The 18,103-nt window shown below is 43.4% G+C and overlaps 2 protein-coding genes across 3 annotated transcripts in view; one reads left to right on the forward strand and one right to left on the reverse strand.

Moving 5' to 3' along the window:
• Nucleotides 1–1,599: 1,599 nt before the first annotated feature.
• On the reverse strand, nucleotides 1,600–11,943 carry LOC310679932 (uncharacterized protein). Its single transcript, XM_083445913.1, has 6 exons — nucleotides 11,370–11,943; nucleotides 9,819–9,931; nucleotides 8,566–8,666; nucleotides 4,720–4,829; nucleotides 2,454–2,550; nucleotides 1,600–1,923 (listed from the first exon to the last, which is right to left on the reverse strand). Exons 1-6 carry the CDS (start codon nucleotides 11,843–11,845, stop codon nucleotides 1,912–1,914), a joined length of 909 nt encoding a protein of 302 aa, XP_083302039.1. The 5' UTR covers nucleotides 11,846–11,943; the 3' UTR covers nucleotides 1,600–1,911.
• A 2,456-nt stretch (nucleotides 11,944–14,399) lies between these two features.
• Nucleotides 14,400–18,103, forward strand: part of BAK1 (BCL2 antagonist/killer 1) — a 36,336-nt gene continuing 32,632 nt past the window's right edge. The window contains exon 1 of one of the 2 annotated variants that reach the window (XM_083445937.1): nucleotides 14,400–14,654. The gene's annotated coding sequence lies outside the window, so the exon portion shown is untranslated. The remainder of the gene's footprint in view (nucleotides 14,655–18,103) is intronic. The other variant, XM_083445938.1, reaches the window with a different exon arrangement.

Consider the following 18,103-nt stretch of genomic DNA (forward strand, 5'->3'; position numbering starts at 1 on the left):
CTGAGACACAATAATCAAAATAGGTAGCAGCAGTAGTCAGATGCTTTTGCATATATCTTGGAGACAAGTGATGGCACCTAAGATGATTAGCCCACAAACTAAGTGCTTTTGTGGAATAGACACATTAGCCGTATTCTGGGTGCCAGCCATATTTACGCTGCAAAGCTAAGGACAAAGCAACTGCAGATCCTGAAAAGTAATCAATAAAACCTGTACAAAAATAGTAACTGCTCTATTTTGCAATCCCCTGGGAGTCAACATGTATGAAGAAGGCTTTGTCGTCTGGCAGGTTTGCAGGGTGTGGGTTTCCTCTCATAGAATTCCCAGATTAGCAGGGGCCTTGGGCTGCCAGAACTATTCCGGCTCAATTCTCACAGCCTGTGGTTAAAAATGCCAAGGGCTAGCCTACAGTTCACCTCTTACAAGAGGCTGAAGGTATAAAGAGAGCAGCAAGACCCATTTCCTAGTCCAAATCCACACTCTGAAACAGAGGCAGGAACAAAGGTTTTCAGGTTTTAGAACTAGAAAAGATCTCTTTCTGTGACTCTGGAGCGTAGCTGCCAATCAAGAGTTGAATAATAGAAAGCCCCTCCAGACTAGTGTTTTATTGTTTTTTCTGCAATCTGTTCTTGACTCAATAATAGTGCATTTATGGTGAATTTGTTCTTTGTTCCATGTTGCATCTCTAATGCTGCCACGTTATTGCTGTCTGGAGGGGCTATCGTCAAACAAAAATGGGGAAAAGATAAACCAGAACATTTGTGGTATATATAATTACGGGATTTCACCAGGAAGTTATGGGATATGCGTGTGACCATCCAACATTTTTGCACACACAAACAGTATTGAATTTGGGATTGTGTATGACCACCTTGATATCCTCATGAGCAGGAATCATCATGAATGCATAATGAAAAGGTCTGGAGGGACCCAGAGTACATTGAAGTACAAGACCTCAGTTGCCTGACCCAAAAAGTTAAAATACTAGAAAAGATGGAATAAGTGGAGCTGAAGAGAATTTGCCCTTTCCCTAATGATCCTCAAAAGTTTTTCTCTGCACATGTGAGTGCCAAATATTTGGTAGATATTCAGCTTAGCATCAGTATTTTATATATTCCAATATTTGATCTTAATATTTGTTTCCAATCATTTATTTGAATGCTTTATGTTTGTCAGTATCTATCACTGATAGTCAACAACAGCTTATGGCATTTGATGTTTTACACCTCGAAGAAACAGTGAGCAAGAGAATGCATAGGTCTAAAAACTCAGATTTTGTTGGATATTGAGGTCAATATCTATGTTGATTTCCCATACATAGTTCACCCTTCAGCTTGTCCTGTGCCTAGAAAGCACAGATCCAAGTGGTTTTCTGTTTGCCCCACTGATTTCCCTGGGAAAACCAGCTCTGTATCAGAGTAAACATCAGTCCACGGACAACCCGATTGACATTTGTTCTGATTCAGCACTTAGTATTGGGTTTTCCAAGGGGAAAGTGGTGAGACAAGCAGAAGTCTGAATGAGCCTTCTGTGTTTCATGAAGCCTCAAGAGATGTCTTGCTTTGTCATGTGTGACATTAAAAGCACACAAAAAAGATATGAATTCACAGGAAAACTTTAATGAGGAGGTGGAAGAGCAGTTCATCAACCTGAAATATATACTACGAACACATCTGGTGGATTTGTAAGGGGAGCACAGGGGAAAGTGGGCAACAGCTATACGAAAGAAAGAAAGAAAGAAAGAAAGAAAGAAAGAAAGAAAGAAAGAAAGAAAGAAAGAAAGAAAGAAAGAAATTTTAAACAGTCCTGGTGGGTTACAAATAACAATCCTTAGTAGACCTTCTTCCTCCCAGCAAGCAAAGTGGAGAAGGGTGAAGTTGGCAGACTCAAAGCGACTCCGACAGTGTTTCCTCAGTGCACATTCTAACAAGGGTGGAAAGAAAGAAAAATGTTACAAAGGCATACCAGTGATCACTCTGAAGTTCCATTGTCACTGATATCCTACATTTGAATCCTGCTTTCTCCTTCAAAGTGGTGTTGTGAGCTCACAGTCATCCTGAAGAATATTTGAGAATACTTATCAAAAGCAGAGCCAGCTCTAAGCTTGAAAGACCCCTTGGTAAAGGGCTCCTTGGTGGTCCCTTCCTCTGTAAGTGGTAGGTCTCCTTCAATGTTGGTGAGCTCTGGAAACAACAGCCATGGTGGATAGCAGTAACAGCTTCAATCAGTGCTGTGCGGTTGGAAGCTGCCATTTTGATTTCCAAAATATACCCAATTGTTGTGGGGCATTGTGGGAAATTTAAATGGTGGCTCTCAATCCCAGCCACCTGGTGTTGATCAGAGCACCAGACAAAAAAGACAATCCTATACCACTTTAAAGACAAAAAGTTAGGAATGTTGGAAAGTGCTATGAGCCTCCATTCCCTCCCAGACTATATTAGCATCTACAACACCTTAGGGTGCTCCAGACTTCCAGCATCATTTCTTCCTGGACCTCTGAGTGCCGTCTCACAGTCACCAGCCCCTTCTCCATCTTCATTCTCAGGAAGCCTAGATTGCATTGGGGCAGGGAGAGACAGAGTTAGATTAGAAGCGTTGCTAGCACTGATGGAACCTAGTAAAATCTTGACTGTTCTCATTTTACCAGTTAGGCCTTAAGTAGAGAGAGCTGGGGAAATTCTACAAGCTACAGAATAGCCAATGGCAGTGACCTCAAAATTGATATTGCAACTATCAGTTGCTTTAAATGTCTCATAAAGACATCTTCCTGCCTAGGTTTTCCTGGACCCTTAAGACTGGATCCTGTTTCTATTTGCTTCAATCTCCAAAATTCCTGCTTTTATACATTTTTTTATTGGGTTTGTGTTCTATTTTTGTTTTCATGATATTGTTTATTGTTTTTATGTTGTACACCACTCAGGGATTTTTAAAAAATATTAAGCTGTTTATAAATGCTCTTATTTAAATAAACAAATGTGACTGCCCTAAGGTCATAGCTTGGTTCAATGTCAGAATCTGAATAGCCATTCTCATTCCTTTCTCTAAAATCTGAATGCTATAAATAAAATAGCTTCTACAAAGTACAACAAGCAAAAGTCAGTCTCAGGGCTCCAACTATCACCGGCTTTATTTTAAAAACAACAAGAAGTTTATAACAGATTAAACTTCATGTGCAGCTTTCAAATTAATTTACTGCACTGCTCTCTAAAGGACAACTGTTATACTATTATGCATTGCCCTCAAAAGGATCCAGCACAGTACCTTATCAGTAGGTACTTCAATGCTCATTAAAACAGAGATGTAATGAGAGTTCAAGGTAATCATCTGTTCATCACATCTGTAGCACTTCTAGAGGCCAATTAAACACAGATTAAAGTTTATCCGGGTGATCAGTGATCAGTTGTTGTTCCTGTTAAATTTCTGTACCACTATTTATCCAATGATCGCAGTGATCCAACCGTATTTTTTTAATTGCACAAAAGGTGGACCCCAAGTTTGTGAGACGACCATCTGTTTGCTTTTTAACAGAAATAGAGCATTTATGAATTCTACTGTTGGTGTAGATCAATGTTATACTTAAAAGGAAATAGTTTTTTAAGATTTACAAAATGGTAAGTCATTGCTATGGGTAAGAGGAGGGTGGTGATGCCTTTAATTTCAATACACGTGGGATAGTTTTAATTTATATTATGGGGGGGGGGAGCTGAATTCCCACAGCAGTGCTTTTGAATAGGTCAACTGGATCCTCAGCAATAACTGTGCATATTCTGTGTAAGAAAAATTTTTTAGGAAGGCCTGAGGATGTCCTATTAAGTCCTTTACTTTTTCTGTGGGTCTATAATATATCATGGATAGCCAGCCTTTGGCAGCACAAATAAGAGAGGCTTAGGACTATAGCATATTAATTATGAGCCCCCCTGCTACACAGCCAACTGCTCCCTGTTCCCCAGCTCAGCAGACTCACACAAAGGCACAGGATGATGAATATGGAATGTGTACATACTAGGGTGGCACTCTCTAAGACTTTGGACTTCACCTATGGCATATTTGTCAAAAAGATTTGCCACCACCAGGGTTGGTTTTTACTAAGATTTCTTTCACGTTCATACACATTTGCACTTATATATTCAACACCAACAAATTGCAGATTTAAAATGTACAATCGTATATATCTAATTATAATCCTTACAGCAGATTAAGAAAGAGTAAGTATTTTAATACATCCGTAAATTAAAGACTCTGTACCAGGGTGACTCACTATAAATTCCCCATTCCAAATTATTGCCCCTTAAACCAGGGTGTTTTCTTTTAATCCAAGTACTGTAATGCATTTTAATGCCTTTACAGCCACTATTGGATACAGTACACACTTTAGCCCGGTTAATTTGTTCTAAATTGGACAGTGACATCTAGTGGTCATATGTGGTGCTATCCAAAGTTGTTCCCAGCACTCCACCTGACAATTCATTTTCATTTATCAACTCCAGTTGGCTTAGTGAAGAGCTGAAGAACCCTCTTTAGAATACAAATCTGGTGGTCCATCATTGTCCTAGCTGGAACCTCTGCTTAGGGGCCAGAGGCACCCCACAATCTTTAGTTGCTCATTCTCATTGGTTACATTTAACATTTCAACATCACATTGCACAATTTTTGGTATTTGGGGACCATCTACTCAATGTTTCAGAATTTGGGGGATGAAGAGCACCACAAAAAACTTACCCACAAGCACTGCAAACTGCAGAGGAATTTGATAGGCTGACATGAGGTCTGGGTGTTGCAATTCCATATACCATTAGATCATCTTCAACAACTGGTTGTACTGGGATATCCTGAAGATGGTGCATATATATATATTTTTAAAAAAATATTCAGAAGATGTGGCCAGATAAAATGGAATTTAGTTTTAATTATCCAATTATAGCAAGGTTTCTGAAATTGCATAAATACCTGTATTATATTATTTCACAAGTGGACCAAGAATGTAATTTTGATTTTGAACAATTATGGATGTTTGAAATCAGATTCTATTGGGACTGCATGAGTGCAGTTCAATTTTATTGATATTAGTCATGGACTGTTGCAAAAATGAAATGACCAAAAACTTACAAGATTAAAACAGAAAGAAACAAGCATCTGACAGAAAGACATGCCTGCATAAGAAGGAAATCCTTCTTGTGGGAAGAAGCTCCATCGAAATTGGTGAGAATTATTTCTGAATAAACATGCTTAGGACTGTTCTGTACGTTACTGTGGAAGACCACTGTGTTTAGTATGTATGTTTAGTATGTATGTTTAGGATTGCAGCCTAACACAGCAACCCTATGCACCTATTACAATGGTACCTCAGGTTAAGAACTTAATTCATTCTGGAGGTCCGTTCTTAACCTGAAACTGTTCTGAACCTGAGCTACCACTTTAGTAATGGGGCCTCCCGCTGCTGCCGCACGATTTCTGTTCTCATCCTGAAGCAAAGTTCTTAACCTGAGGTACTATTTCTGGGTTAGCAGAGTCTGTAACCTGAAGCGTATGTAACTCGAGGTACCACTGTATGCTGAGGAAGAAGATGTGCCACTGCTCTGCCAGAAGAATGGCCACCAATATATTCTACATGTGTTCAACCCAGAAGGGGAGGGGGAAGTAAACAGCCGGAAAATATAAAACAGGATAAAAAGAGCAGACACACACCCTGTGTGGGTGCCCTGGTGGGAGTACCAGATTGGCTCCACCAATGTGCTGGCATAACACAGCCCCCCCCCCTTTCACCTTGCCCCTTCCCCTTCCAGTAAGTTTCAACAACTTCACTACCAGAAGGCCAGGTTTGTGGTGGGAATCTGAGGTGAGAGACCCATGTACTGGTTGTTCCCAGTTCCATTCACCCCACAGGGGCATGTTAAGGTGCAAAAATAGTTTACTGCTGTAGAAGATTAGACTTCAGTAATACAGTCCTTGGTGGCAATACACTTGGTGGCGATACAGATACAGATACAGTGGTACCTCGGGTTACAGACGCTTCAGGTTACAGACTCCACTAACCCAGAAATAGTACCTCAGGTTAAGAACTTTGCTTCAAGATGAGAACAGAAATTGTGCTCCGTCGGGAGGCCCCATTAGCTAAAGTGGTGCTTCAGGTAAAGAACAGTTTTAGGTTAAGAACAGACCTCCAGAACGAATTAAGTTCTTAACCTGGGGTACCAATGTACAGATACAGATACAGATACAGATACAGATACAGATACAGATACAGATACAGATACAGATACAGATAGACAAGGACAAAGTATCTCTGTTGCTCCAGCTTTAAGACATAACACAGACTCCAACTCACAGAAAGGCTCACTGACTGACTAATGAGCTGACGTGCCTTGCTCATAGACAGCACTGGGTCACAGCCATAACAACCGGCTTTGCTGACCTTGCACCTGCTTGCTTATCTCATACACAAGGTGATTTGTGCCCATGAAGGAAATTAACCCTTTCCTCCATGCCCAGTTCCTCTGAGTAGACCTGGTTAGGCTTGTGCTAAGTCTTGTGGGCTGTTATATGAAACTTCCCCTTTCCCTCTGATTGGAAAGCCAATGCGCCAAGCAACAGAATAGTTAAAATTACGACTAATTATGGTAACTGACTACTACTTGCTGTAATTCTGCTGCAATACCCAGCTATGTAAGCACTCCCAATCATTAGGCTCTAACGGTGTTGAGGGCAATGTATATGGTGCAAAAAGATGCTTATGAAGCCATTTCCATGTGGCTGCAAAACATGTTACTAAAAATAGGCATGATTAAGCCCTTTGCACAAGCGCTTGCTTATCTGTGTGGTAAGGACTGAAAGAGAAACATGTGCAAAAGCCATTGCTTTGGCTGGAGCTACTTGCTGTTTTTATGGGCAGAGGCGTTGTGCTGGTACAGTGGTTAAGAAAACAGGCAGTTGGGAAATTCCCCCGTCTTCACCTCAGCTCTGAGGTGGCCTTAGGCATGCTACTGTCTTTCAGATCTTGCCCTCCACACCCATAATATGAGGGCATAAAGGTTGCCCTACTTTTCAGCGTTATTGTAAGCTTACTGAGATAATGTATACAAAGCTATTTGAATGCTTAAAAGTGCTATTTAGCTTTATTGTCATGTGACTCTGGCATGTAACAGCTGACTCACAGGCAGAAACTGACAGAATAGATTTTCCAAGCATGGTGATGGGAGCAATGAGAAATAGTTTCCACTCTTGATTTTTGCTTGCTTGGACTGAAACATGTCCAGGGCATTGTGGGAAAAGTAATATAAGGGATGTCACCAGTGGCGGACTTTGGGCTTTCAAATTTCAGTGCCTCCCAGTGCAACACCAAAATTTGGCACATGCACCTCATTGCCTCTCACCTTCTGTTCTAAGTCATTGTTGTGGTGCCCCCTCCAGTGCCCTCTCAGTTCAGTGCCCAGTGTGGGCAAACCAGTTGCGCTCCTAAACCCACCACTGATGGCAACCAAATTGCAGTTACCAGAGCACTGCTCTTGAGGGGGCCCAAGGAAGACAGACATTAGCATGCAGCTACCCAAGGAAGTCAGATGCTGGTGTTAGGTCTCTATCTTAGTTTTTAGGACCCTCGGCTGCTGATATGTCAACAACAACAACAACTTTAAAACGAGTTTCCAGTGTGAAACTAGAATTTAAATTAATGCGGAGCTAATCAGCGTATTTGATTGCATTTGTTTAGGACTCAGTCTGAATCAAGGTCTCCCTTCCAATATGGGTGTTAAATTAGCACTGCTAATATGAGGTCGCTGGGATTACATCCATACATTTGAGCTCTGCATAGAAATGTCACATGCTGTACATCTCTTGCATTTCATGGTCTTTTATTCCACTGTTGATCGGTTGTCATCCCCCCACACCCGGGTATATATCTGCCAACAAATAATAGCACTTAATGCAGCTGATGAAGTGGGCTATAGCTGAAGGGCTATGACTGCTGGCCCTGAATTATTTTGCCATACCCTATTTCAAGGGTTTCTTAAGTATCTCTAAGACGTCTGCTGTTATAATTTAACATTTATTGAGCACCACAAGATCACAGGCATGACAACTGTCCCTGTCTGGACACAGTTGTAATATCAACCACTTGTAATATCAAGACTCCTTGATATTTTCCATTTGCAAGTCAAGTATTGTTGCTTGCCATTTCGCTGATTATTGTCTTGATCTACTGATTCCTACTGCTGTGTTGTTCCTTTTTCATTCTTAACATTTTCACTGGATGATAATAGGTATTGTGAGCTAGTTTGTGGGCTGATAGATGAAAAGGTGGGGTGTTATATTTAAACAAATAATAAAAATAAATAGGTGGCACTGGCAGCTAGCATAGATATTCTCAAATCCCACCTATCTTTTGATTTTTAAGCAAAGCAAATTTACATTGCATTCTAGAGGGCATTCTAGAGGCCAGCTCACAATGTAATCTTGTTACCTTCACTCTTCTGAGGGAAATCACATATTTATCCGTGCTTACGATATAAAAATGCCACTTGCAGAGAGGGAGGGGGGAAACCCCAATACAACTCCCTGTCGAATATTTACCCCTTTAGAAGCAGGAAGCCACCGGCGCTGCTTGTACATATTGAGGAGTCTGTTCCATGGAGAGAGGTCTGCTTTTGGAGGTTCCCCTTCTTGTACATCTTCTGTTTAAAAGAAAAGCGATGTCACCAACTCAGGAAGTCTCTCCATATAACCAGGGTGGGTTGTAATGCCCTCTAAATCCAGCAGCAATTCAGCCACAGAGCTTGAGGCTGCACAGGCACCAGCTAAGGAATCGGGTCAAGGAGCAGGGCTCTGAACTAGCTGCTGCAGATCAGGAGACCACTATGCTTGAGGCTGTGAGACAGGAGTCTCCAGAAGAATCTCTTAGTCTACTAAAGCCTGTAGGGTCAGGGCCCAAATCCTCACAGCCAACTTCCCGTGAGTCTGAGAAAACAAATGCCTCCCATAGTACCTCTCCAGATCAGTGGTGTAAGATAAGATACAGTACACTGGGGTGGAGGGGGGGTTGTTGTGGGGGATTCTTACTGTTGTTGAAGTTAATTTTTTGTATCTTTATTTCGGATCTTTATGATTACTTTTGTTATACTTGTAGTTATTTAACTTTTGATGTGTTGTAAGCCACCCTGGGCACTGTTTTAACTTAGGAAAGGCGGCCTACATATAGAATGATTGACTGACTGAATTTCCCCACAAGTGAGGAGAGCCTGGAGGAGGTAGTTTGGAGACATAAAACCAGGCATAGGCCAACCTGGCCCTCCAGATGTTTTGGGACTACAATTCCCATCATCCATGACCACTGGTCCTGTTAGCTAGGGATCATGGGAGTTGTAGTCCCAAAACATCTGGAGAGCCGAGTTTGCCTATACCTGCATAAAAGGCTTCAGCCTGCTCTCAACCTTTGTCAGTGAAATCTTCTCACTCAGAGTTATCTGGACACCTGCAATGTTTGACTCACTTAGTCACCTTGCTGCTTTCACTGTGGGATCTGGCACTGGACCAGCATCTACTGGTGTGAATACAGCCTCTGCGCAATATAATTCAATGGAATCACCTAATAAGAACTGCAGCTGTAGTTCTTACCCATCTTTAATGGGCCATCTGACATAATACTGGGTGTTCTTGATTATAAGGTTTGCCTCCTGCTTGCTTGAAATACATGTCTCAAACCTCAGACATCTGGTATTGAATAGGATGAAAACAATTAAGTCATAGCAGCTTGGGGGGGAGGGGTAAAGGTACTGTTGGACAGCAGCTGTCATATGGGTGAGTGGGGATCTTCTTCCAGCCCTCACCTTTCAGTAGATGCTCTCTTTCCTCTTCAGCGCTACAGCCTTTAACATCAGTCATGGATCCAGCAGACATGGCAACTTCATCATCTGCACATAGGACCTGGGGAAATTCATCCCTAAAGTCAAACACACAATTATTGCATAGAAGAAGGGGACGTCCAGATCGGTGCTTCATTCATCATTTTTTTTCTTCCCACCCTAATATCTACACCCAAATGCCACATCTTTATCAGCAATGATAATTGCTACATTGCCACAGACAGGTGGATTTACTGTAGTGAATAAAAGCAATGATGTTGATGGGGATTAAAATTTTAAGAGAGAATTTCCTGGGATGAGGCCTGTCTCTAAGTCAAGCCCTTTAGTTGACTGCATGAACAAAGCCTTCAGTCTGTATCTAAAAGACCCAGGTAGTTAGTCTCCATGATAATCTGTGGTTTGTAATAACAGATTATGGAACCTCTTCACATGGAAATCTTACATTAAGAATTATTCATGGCAGCATTGCTTATGCAAATTCCTCTACTTAAAATTGAATTATTAACCGTTAATGATTATTCATTATACACAGATGGGAGGTTTTAAGTGCAACTCTAGGATTGCAAATTTTGTTCTCAAAAATCCAGACACCTCCAGCCAAGCGCTTCTGAGCATGTCCAGATCTCCATTTTCCTCTTAAGATGATGAAAGGGCTTTCCCCTTGAAAAATAACTTCAGGGTAAAATGTGTTGGAGGCGGAGCATGTGCAAAGTGGGTTTTTTTGTAACAGGGATGTTCCTTTTTCGGTCCAAAGGCCTTACTTTCAGTCTGTCTCCATAGGATTTGAACAACCTGGAAGAAGGTAGCAGACAATCGCTCAGCTGAGAGGAAGAGTATTGAGTTCATCTGCAAGGCAGCAAAAACAGATCTCCATCTAACAACAGAGTGCACATGCATTCATATTATTGTGCCTGCAGACACACAGATGTGCTAAATCAAGTTCTGCTGCATTTTTTCTGACTTTGCATCCTCTGCTGTTGGCAGCCAGTCTAAATGATAACAAGTCAGGCTTGTGAAATTCTGGTTGGCTGCCAACTGTAGTAACCCTTCCTTCCACATGCATTTTTATGGTTAACATCTCATACAGTGAACTTCAGTTAGAAAGGCAAAACCCCACGTATCTCAACTCAGTGTGTGATAATCAACCTCATGGAAAGTTTAGCACAAAATTAAGTGTTCAGCCTTTTGAAGCCAAGAACAGCCGGAACAGTCAATCAGCAATTCCATTCCTAATTAGTACCCGTGTAATACAGCCAGAAGCCAATTAACACAAGTGGTTTTTGTGAAGGGCTTTGCAATATTTGCCCATCTATTTTCACACATTCCTGTATGGGAAGCAATCTGAACGGATGTTAATCCTATTAGAAATAACCGAGTTTTACTCGAAGCAGATTTTTGTCATGTTCATTAATTTCAATGGGTCTACTCTGAGAAAAACTTAGCTGAATTCCACCTTGAGAGTTTTAAACACTGTTCTGTGTGCTGAGACTTGGTCTCAACGTTGGTGACACTCACTTTCCCACTGCCTCCCTGTCATCAGATTCTTCTTCCTTCTCTCCTGTAACAGGAACTTTCTCACATGGGTCCTTGGCCATGCCACTTATCATGGGGTTAGCAAAGCCATCTGAGTCTCCCATCTCCATCCTAGCCGAGTGAAATGAAGCGGGCAGTTTGTTCTCATTCGTAGGGGTAGTGTCTCCCAGACTTAATTCCTTCAGCAACGATAGCTCTTCAGGGCAGCTGCCCATCAACCCCCCACAGATCTCACTGGGAGAAGTCTTGGTGGCATCAGGCTCTTGGCCTGGCAAGGTTGCTTCAAGCCCATTTTCGGGCAGAGGAGAGTCCAGGAGTTCACTCTTGGCGTTATCTTCGTCTTTCGCCTTGGGTCTCTGCCCCTCCTGTGTGACATGCCTGCCACTCCCAAAGAGGTTTCTGAAGAACTGGAGCACCCAGGGCCTGCTGGAAACAGAAGAAGCTGTGAGAGTATCCATCGGTTTTTGGTCTTTTGCAGACTAACTCTGCTCTGGCACCCAAAGGTGGCTGCTCGTCTCAACAGATTGGAATCAGAGCTTCAAATTGAAAAACCAACTGCTCAGAATCTTCTGAGGATTCTAGAATTCTTGGAGGGGGTGGAGCCACAAGAGAGATCACCCAGTGGTTTTGCAATCCAGAGTTCACCGTTTGCTCTTCTGGCTCAGCTAACAACAACAAATTAACAGATTAAAAGATGGCCAGGAATGGAATAAGAGCTCTTTGGGGATATCTGTGCAGGTCTACAGCTCCAAATATCTTTATTATCTGTAAAAAAGTCTCAGGGCACTGGGCCCAAGTTATAACTCTCAGAGCAAACCAGTAACATTTGAACAATGCTACAATCAGGGAAATTTGGTTCAATTGAAACAGAGGAACCTGCCTTATACCAGATGAGGCTGTTTGTCCATCTAGCCTAATAGCGTCCGTTCTTACTGGCAGTGGCTCACGCTGACTGCGAGTACACATGCTATGCATGTTAAATTATGCTGAGCGTGTGCGTGTTTTGCAAAGATCAATGTGCTTCGATCCATTTCCAGTGTTCAAACATGGTTAAAACAGAATTTAATTTTGTAGCCAAGACCAAACAGTGCTGGGTACAAAACATTTTGTCTCCTATGCAAAACAATAACACGACTCACACTTTCAACTAGGACAGGAATAATTTATAATTGTGTTTTCTGGAAAAGGTGCATTAGAACATAGAAAACTGCCCTATAACAAGTCAGACCAATAGTCCACCTGGCTCAGTATTGTCTACACAGACTGGCAGCAGTTCTCCAGAATTTCAGAGAGGAGTGTCTCCCAACCCTACTAGGAAATTTCAGGGATTGAACCCAGGACCTTCTGCTTACATCCTGCAGATGAAAAATGGCAGTTCTTTTTAACCTGTACATTTTGCTCTAGGAGGCTTAGTTGGGTCAGAATCGAGTATACACTTCCAGAGTTAATACTATGCTAAATACCGTACATTACTACTGTTAAATTAGCCATCATAGCTCCTAGAGGGCTGTGAAAATTTGTGTCCCGGGCTTTTTAGATTCACCTATACAGTGGTACCTCAGTTTTTGAACAGCTTAGTTCACAAACAACATGGAATTTAAATGCTGCAAACCCGGAAGTAGGTGTTCTGGTTTGTGAACTTTGCCTCGGAAGTCGAACATGCTCTGTTTTGTGTCCTGAGCTTCCATTTTTACTGTTGTGCTGCTAATTTGCATCCTCCCATTGTAATTGCAGTGTTCTGAGGAGAGCTCCGCAGCCTAGCTGGTTTGAGGAGAGCGAGCTGCTTTGGGGGGGGGGGCGGGGAGAAAGGTCTGGCGGGGGGGGGGGGAGGAAAGAGAGCTGTGTGCCCACCCACCCTGGCCCCTTCCCTGCCCCCTCGGGGGAAGCAGCCTACTTGAAGTTGAACAGGCCTGATCTACAATACTGTTTTATGTTATAGTACAGTACAGTGGTACCTCTGGTTACGTACTTGATTCGTTCTGGAGGTCCGTTCTTAACCTGAAACTGTTCTTAACCTGAAGCACCACTTTAGCTAATGGGGCCTCCTGCTGCCGCCGCGCCACCAGAACGCGATTTCTGTTCTTATCCTGAAGCAAAGTTCTTAACCCAAGGTAATGTTTCTGGGTTAGCTGAGTCTGTAACCTGAAGCGTATGTAACCTGAGGTACCACTGTGCATTGATTATTGCTTTTGTTTTATCGGTCAGTGGTCTCATTAGGTAGTAAAATTCATGTTAAATTGCTGTTTTAGGGGTTTCAGGTGGTGAGTGCGTATAGGGTCCAAATCACAGGGCATCCATTTAGCTCACTGGGTGACCTTGGACCAGTCACTCCCTCTTAGCCTAACCTACCTCACAAGCTTGTTGTGAGGAGGGGGAGACTCACGTGTGCAAGCTTCAGCTCTTTGAAGGAAAGGTAAAGGGACCCCTGACCATTAGGTCCAGTCATGACCGACGCTGGGGTTGCGCCGCTCATCTCGCTTTATTGGCCGAGGGAGCCGGCATACAGCTTCCAGGTCATGTGGCCAGCATGACTAAGCCGCTTCTGGCGAACCAGAGCAGCGCACGGAAACACAGTTTACCTTCCCGCCAGAGCGGTACCTATTTATCTACTTGCACTTTGATGTGCTTTCGAACTGCTAGGTTGGCAGGAGCAGGGACCGAGCAACGGGAGCTCACTCCTTCGCGGGGATTCAAACCGCCGACCTTCTGATCGGCAAGTCATAGGTTCTGTGGTTTAACCCACAGCACCACCCGCATCCCTTTTTGAAGGAAAAGTGGACTATAAATGAAATGAATGAATGACTGCTAAACGGCATAATGAGGATGAGGATGTCAAATGTTGGAATCCTGTGTCAGATCAAATTGCAACTCCCGTTGCGTAACATCTGACGCACCTATAACAAACATTTCACATCATCCTTCGCAGAGTTAGTTTTGCAGGAAATCTGGCGGAGGGGGGGGAATAAACTCTTTCCGGACCTTTCTACCTCTCTCTCTCTCTTTTAATAATACTGTACATGTTACATCTCGCGGCTACCAGGCTGCAACCCTAGAGGGAGCTGCGTATCGGCCGCTTTGCCGGCTGCCTGCCGCCTTCCTTTCGCCTTCTCTCCTCTCGCCTCGCCCCTCCTCGCAGCGGAGGAAGCGGCCGAGAAGCAGCAGGAAGGCGGCCAGAGAAGGATGCGCTAGCAGCGGCGCCGCATCCCGAGCTCGCCGCGCAACCCCAAGGACAGCTCGCCGGAGGGAAGGGGCGCGGCGGGAAGGCGGGTGAGTGGAAGCGAGTCCGGGGCGGCGGGGGACACATCGGGGGCTGCAGGATGGACGGGGCGGCAAAAGGGTCCGGCGGGTGCTGCTGGCGCTGGGCGCCTGCTCCTCCTCGGAGCCGGAGGCGTTTATTCGCCGCGCCTCAGCCCAGCGGAAGGACATAATTCTCCAAAGGAGAGGCGGGAGAGCGAGGGACGAGGCCGCCGCCCACGCCATGCCAGGGGACCCGGCAGTGGCGAGGGGCCGCGAGGGGAAAGGGACCCCGCGCTCCCCAGCCAGCCAGGTCGCTTCTCGGGAGCCGCGCTGCTGGGCGCGCCACGCCGACGCGAGGAAGCGACCGGCGGGCTCGGCTGCGGCCGGCTAGCGGGGCGCGCGTGCGCGCATGGAGCTGAGCGGAAAATGCGGAGTCAGCAGCGCCTCGGGGAGCTGCTGCTGCAACTACAGGGAAATGGAGCTGGCTTCTCTGCCAGGACGCGGCTACTTGAGATCTGGCAAGGTTTAAACATCCGGAATACGATCTCGCGCGCGGGTGGGTGTGGGTGTTCATCCACCGCATGCATGTGGGCTATCATTATTATACTAGTACTATTTGGAGTTAAACAAGCTGTAGCTTAGGGCCCCACTCTTTTGGCGGCCCCCAAAAAATTTAAAGGAAAAAAACAACTGGATGTACATTTCCAAAATAGAAGATAAAAAACAAATAAAATAAAACCTACATACAGCAACAGTGTTTCGTGTTGTGTAGGCTCCTGTGATGTAAGTAATGGGCCCCCAATCATTTTAAGTTAAGAGCTTCATAATTATTTCACTATTAATATACTTCTTCTTAATTGTATTGCTGTTCAACAATTACTTTGAGATGTGCATATGGGTTTGGATTAAGGTTACCAGATTTTTTCCGAATGAATCTGGGGACACTTTTCAACTTCTGTAGGAGTCATAGGATTTTGTCAGGTAAGGTAAAGGTAAAGGGACCCCTGACCATTAGGTCCAGTCATGACTGACTCTGGGGTTGCAGCGCTCATCTTGCTTTATTGGCCAAGGGAGCCAACGTACAGCTTCCAGGTCATGTGGCCAGCATGACTAAGCCACTTTTGGCAAACCAGAGCAGCGCACGGAAATGCCGTTTACCTTCCCGCCAGAGCGGTACCTATTTATCTACTTGCACTTTGACGTGCTTTTGAACTGCTAGGTTGGCCAGAGCAGGGACCGAGCAACAGGAGCTCACCCCGTCGCAGGGATTCAAACTGCTGACCTTCTGATCAGCAAGTCCTAGGCTCTGGGGTTTAACCCACAGTGCCACCCGCATCCCTTTTTTTGTCAGGGTACTGATTTGTAAATCCAGGGACTGTCCCTGGGAAATGGGGACGTCTGGTAACCTTACTTTAGATACCTATTAGATCAATTTACTGTATTTATTTCCCCCAATTTGAACTATAAAATGGTGATTTTCTTGAGTCAAAATGAGAGTACCCCTAAATATTTTTTAAAGGAAAAAAGCACTGATTACGGAACAGTTCATGAAGTGGTTCATAGGTGATAAATGTGTTTATAATTGGTCCTTTTGGTTTCAGTGGTACTTGCTTCCTAGACGGTAACAAGGTGACTTCTTTGGAATGTGCATAGCTGCTACTGGATTTTTTAGGAACAACAAAACACAGCCACCCAGAGTGGCTGGGGCAACCCAGTCACATAGGTGGGGTACAAATGATAACCACCTTCTTCTTCTTCTTCCAGTTTAACACACAATTTGCACTTGAGAGGGGTGTTCTGCTCTAGTAGGCATTTTGAGTTATAATGTCAGATAAAGATGCTGTGTTAACTATGGTATAAAGTAGTCCTAACTTTCTGTACAAAAAAAGGTAGTGGGGAAAATCCTATTTGAATTGGGGGAACATTGAAGTTGTTGGAAAAACCAAAGAAGAAATTGACCATTCAAATGAGCAGGAATTCCAAGAGAAGTTGGGATATAGGGAAATGGGATAGGTAGATATACATACAGTGGTACCTCGGGTTAAGTACTTAATTCGTTCTGGAGGTCCGTACTTAACCTGAAACTGTTCTTAACCTGAAGCACCACTTTAGCTAATGGGGCCTCCTGCTGCTGCCACGCCACCGGAGCCCGATTTCTGTTCTCACCCTGAAGCAAAGTTCTTAACCTGAGGTACTATTTCTGGGTTAGCGGAGTCTGTAACCTGAAGCGTATGTAACCTGAAGCGTATGTAACCTGAGGTACCACTGCATTCAAAATATAATATTAGTTCAAAACTAAAATGCAATTTTTTACATAGTGAATTAAGGATGCTTTTATACGACTCTTAATTGTATATAGAGGCTTGCATTTTTCTAAAGGGTTTTTTATGTTTATAGATACATTGTAATTGCATAGTAGCAAATAACACACCCACCCACCCACAACTTTACCAGTGCCTTAGGCTGCATACACACCATCCATTTAAAGCATGCACACACTCCCCAGGAATCCTGGGAACTGTAGTTTATTGAAGGGGTAAACTGCAGTTCCCAGGATTCTTGTGTGGGGTAATGTGTTTTAAATGTATGGTATTTATGCAATCTTAATCTTCCCATGTGGTAACTGCGGTGTCCTCTAGGAGTTAGTGCACTGGTGGGATGGAGAGGATTGACATTCCTCAAATGTTCCTTAATGAACTTTGGTAAGTTACATTTGTTCCCTAAACTTCAGCATGTATCTCTCACAGTGTGTATAGATGCCAAGCCGGTCATTTTTGATGGAAAAATAACACATACAGTGGTACCTCGGGTTACATACTCTTCCGGTTACATACGCTTCAGGTTAAGAATGGACTTCTGGAACAAATTAAGTACTTAACCCGAGGTACCACTGTATTGTCATTTGATAGTGATCACGTCTGATGTTTTTTGTTTACCTTGTTAATGTTATTTATAGTGAAATATTGGGAGGAATTTCCCAGGAACTCAATGGGGTTCACTTCTGAGTAGACCTATATAGGACTGAACCATTATAGGCCTCATCTCTGCAGTTTCTGTTTTGATTTTGCAAGAATCTCAGTCATGTGTATTTGCATAAAACAGAGATGAGATCTCACAGTACTACAGTGTATTATGGCAAAAACTTTCATGGGCTAGAAGATGTGAAAAGAATGTAAACAGTGAGATCAAATGGCAATGAAATGCAAACAGTACTATCTATGACAATTCCACTTCAGAGTAAATGTATGCCAAATAAGAGTAGTGATAATTCACATCAGCAGTAATAATGCAATCATTGATATTCATAGTGGGACAGAAAGCCCCAATCCCTTTTAAAGCAAAATATGATAGAATAGAACTTCTCCATAACTTGTAGTCAGTTTCATGCCAGAGTCTCTCTTTGTTAAAAAACAGCAGCAAAATGCCCTGAGCAGTTGAAATACAGTGGTACCTTGGTTTACAAACTTAATCTGTTCCGG

This window comes from Podarcis tiliguerta, assembly GCF_965153285.1.
Source record: "Podarcis tiliguerta genome assembly, chromosome: 6".
Taxonomy (NCBI): domain Eukaryota; kingdom Metazoa; phylum Chordata; class Lepidosauria; order Squamata; family Lacertidae; genus Podarcis; species Podarcis tiliguerta.

Bases quoted from the DNA above. Each gene is read 5' to 3' on its own strand.
- LOC310679932 (XM_083445913.1), bottom strand. From the start codon at position 11,845: ATGGATACTCTCACAGCTTCTTCTGTTTCCAGCAGGCCCTGGGTGCTC. The intron at 9,932-11,369 runs GTGAGTGTCACC...GTTTGACTTTAG, and splicing joins GACAGGGAGGCAGTGGGAAA to GGATGAATTTCCCCAGGTCC. The intron at 2,551-4,719 runs GTAAGTTTTTTG...AATGCAATCTAG, and splicing joins GCAGTTTGCAGTGCTTGTGG to GCTTCCTGAGAATGAAGATG.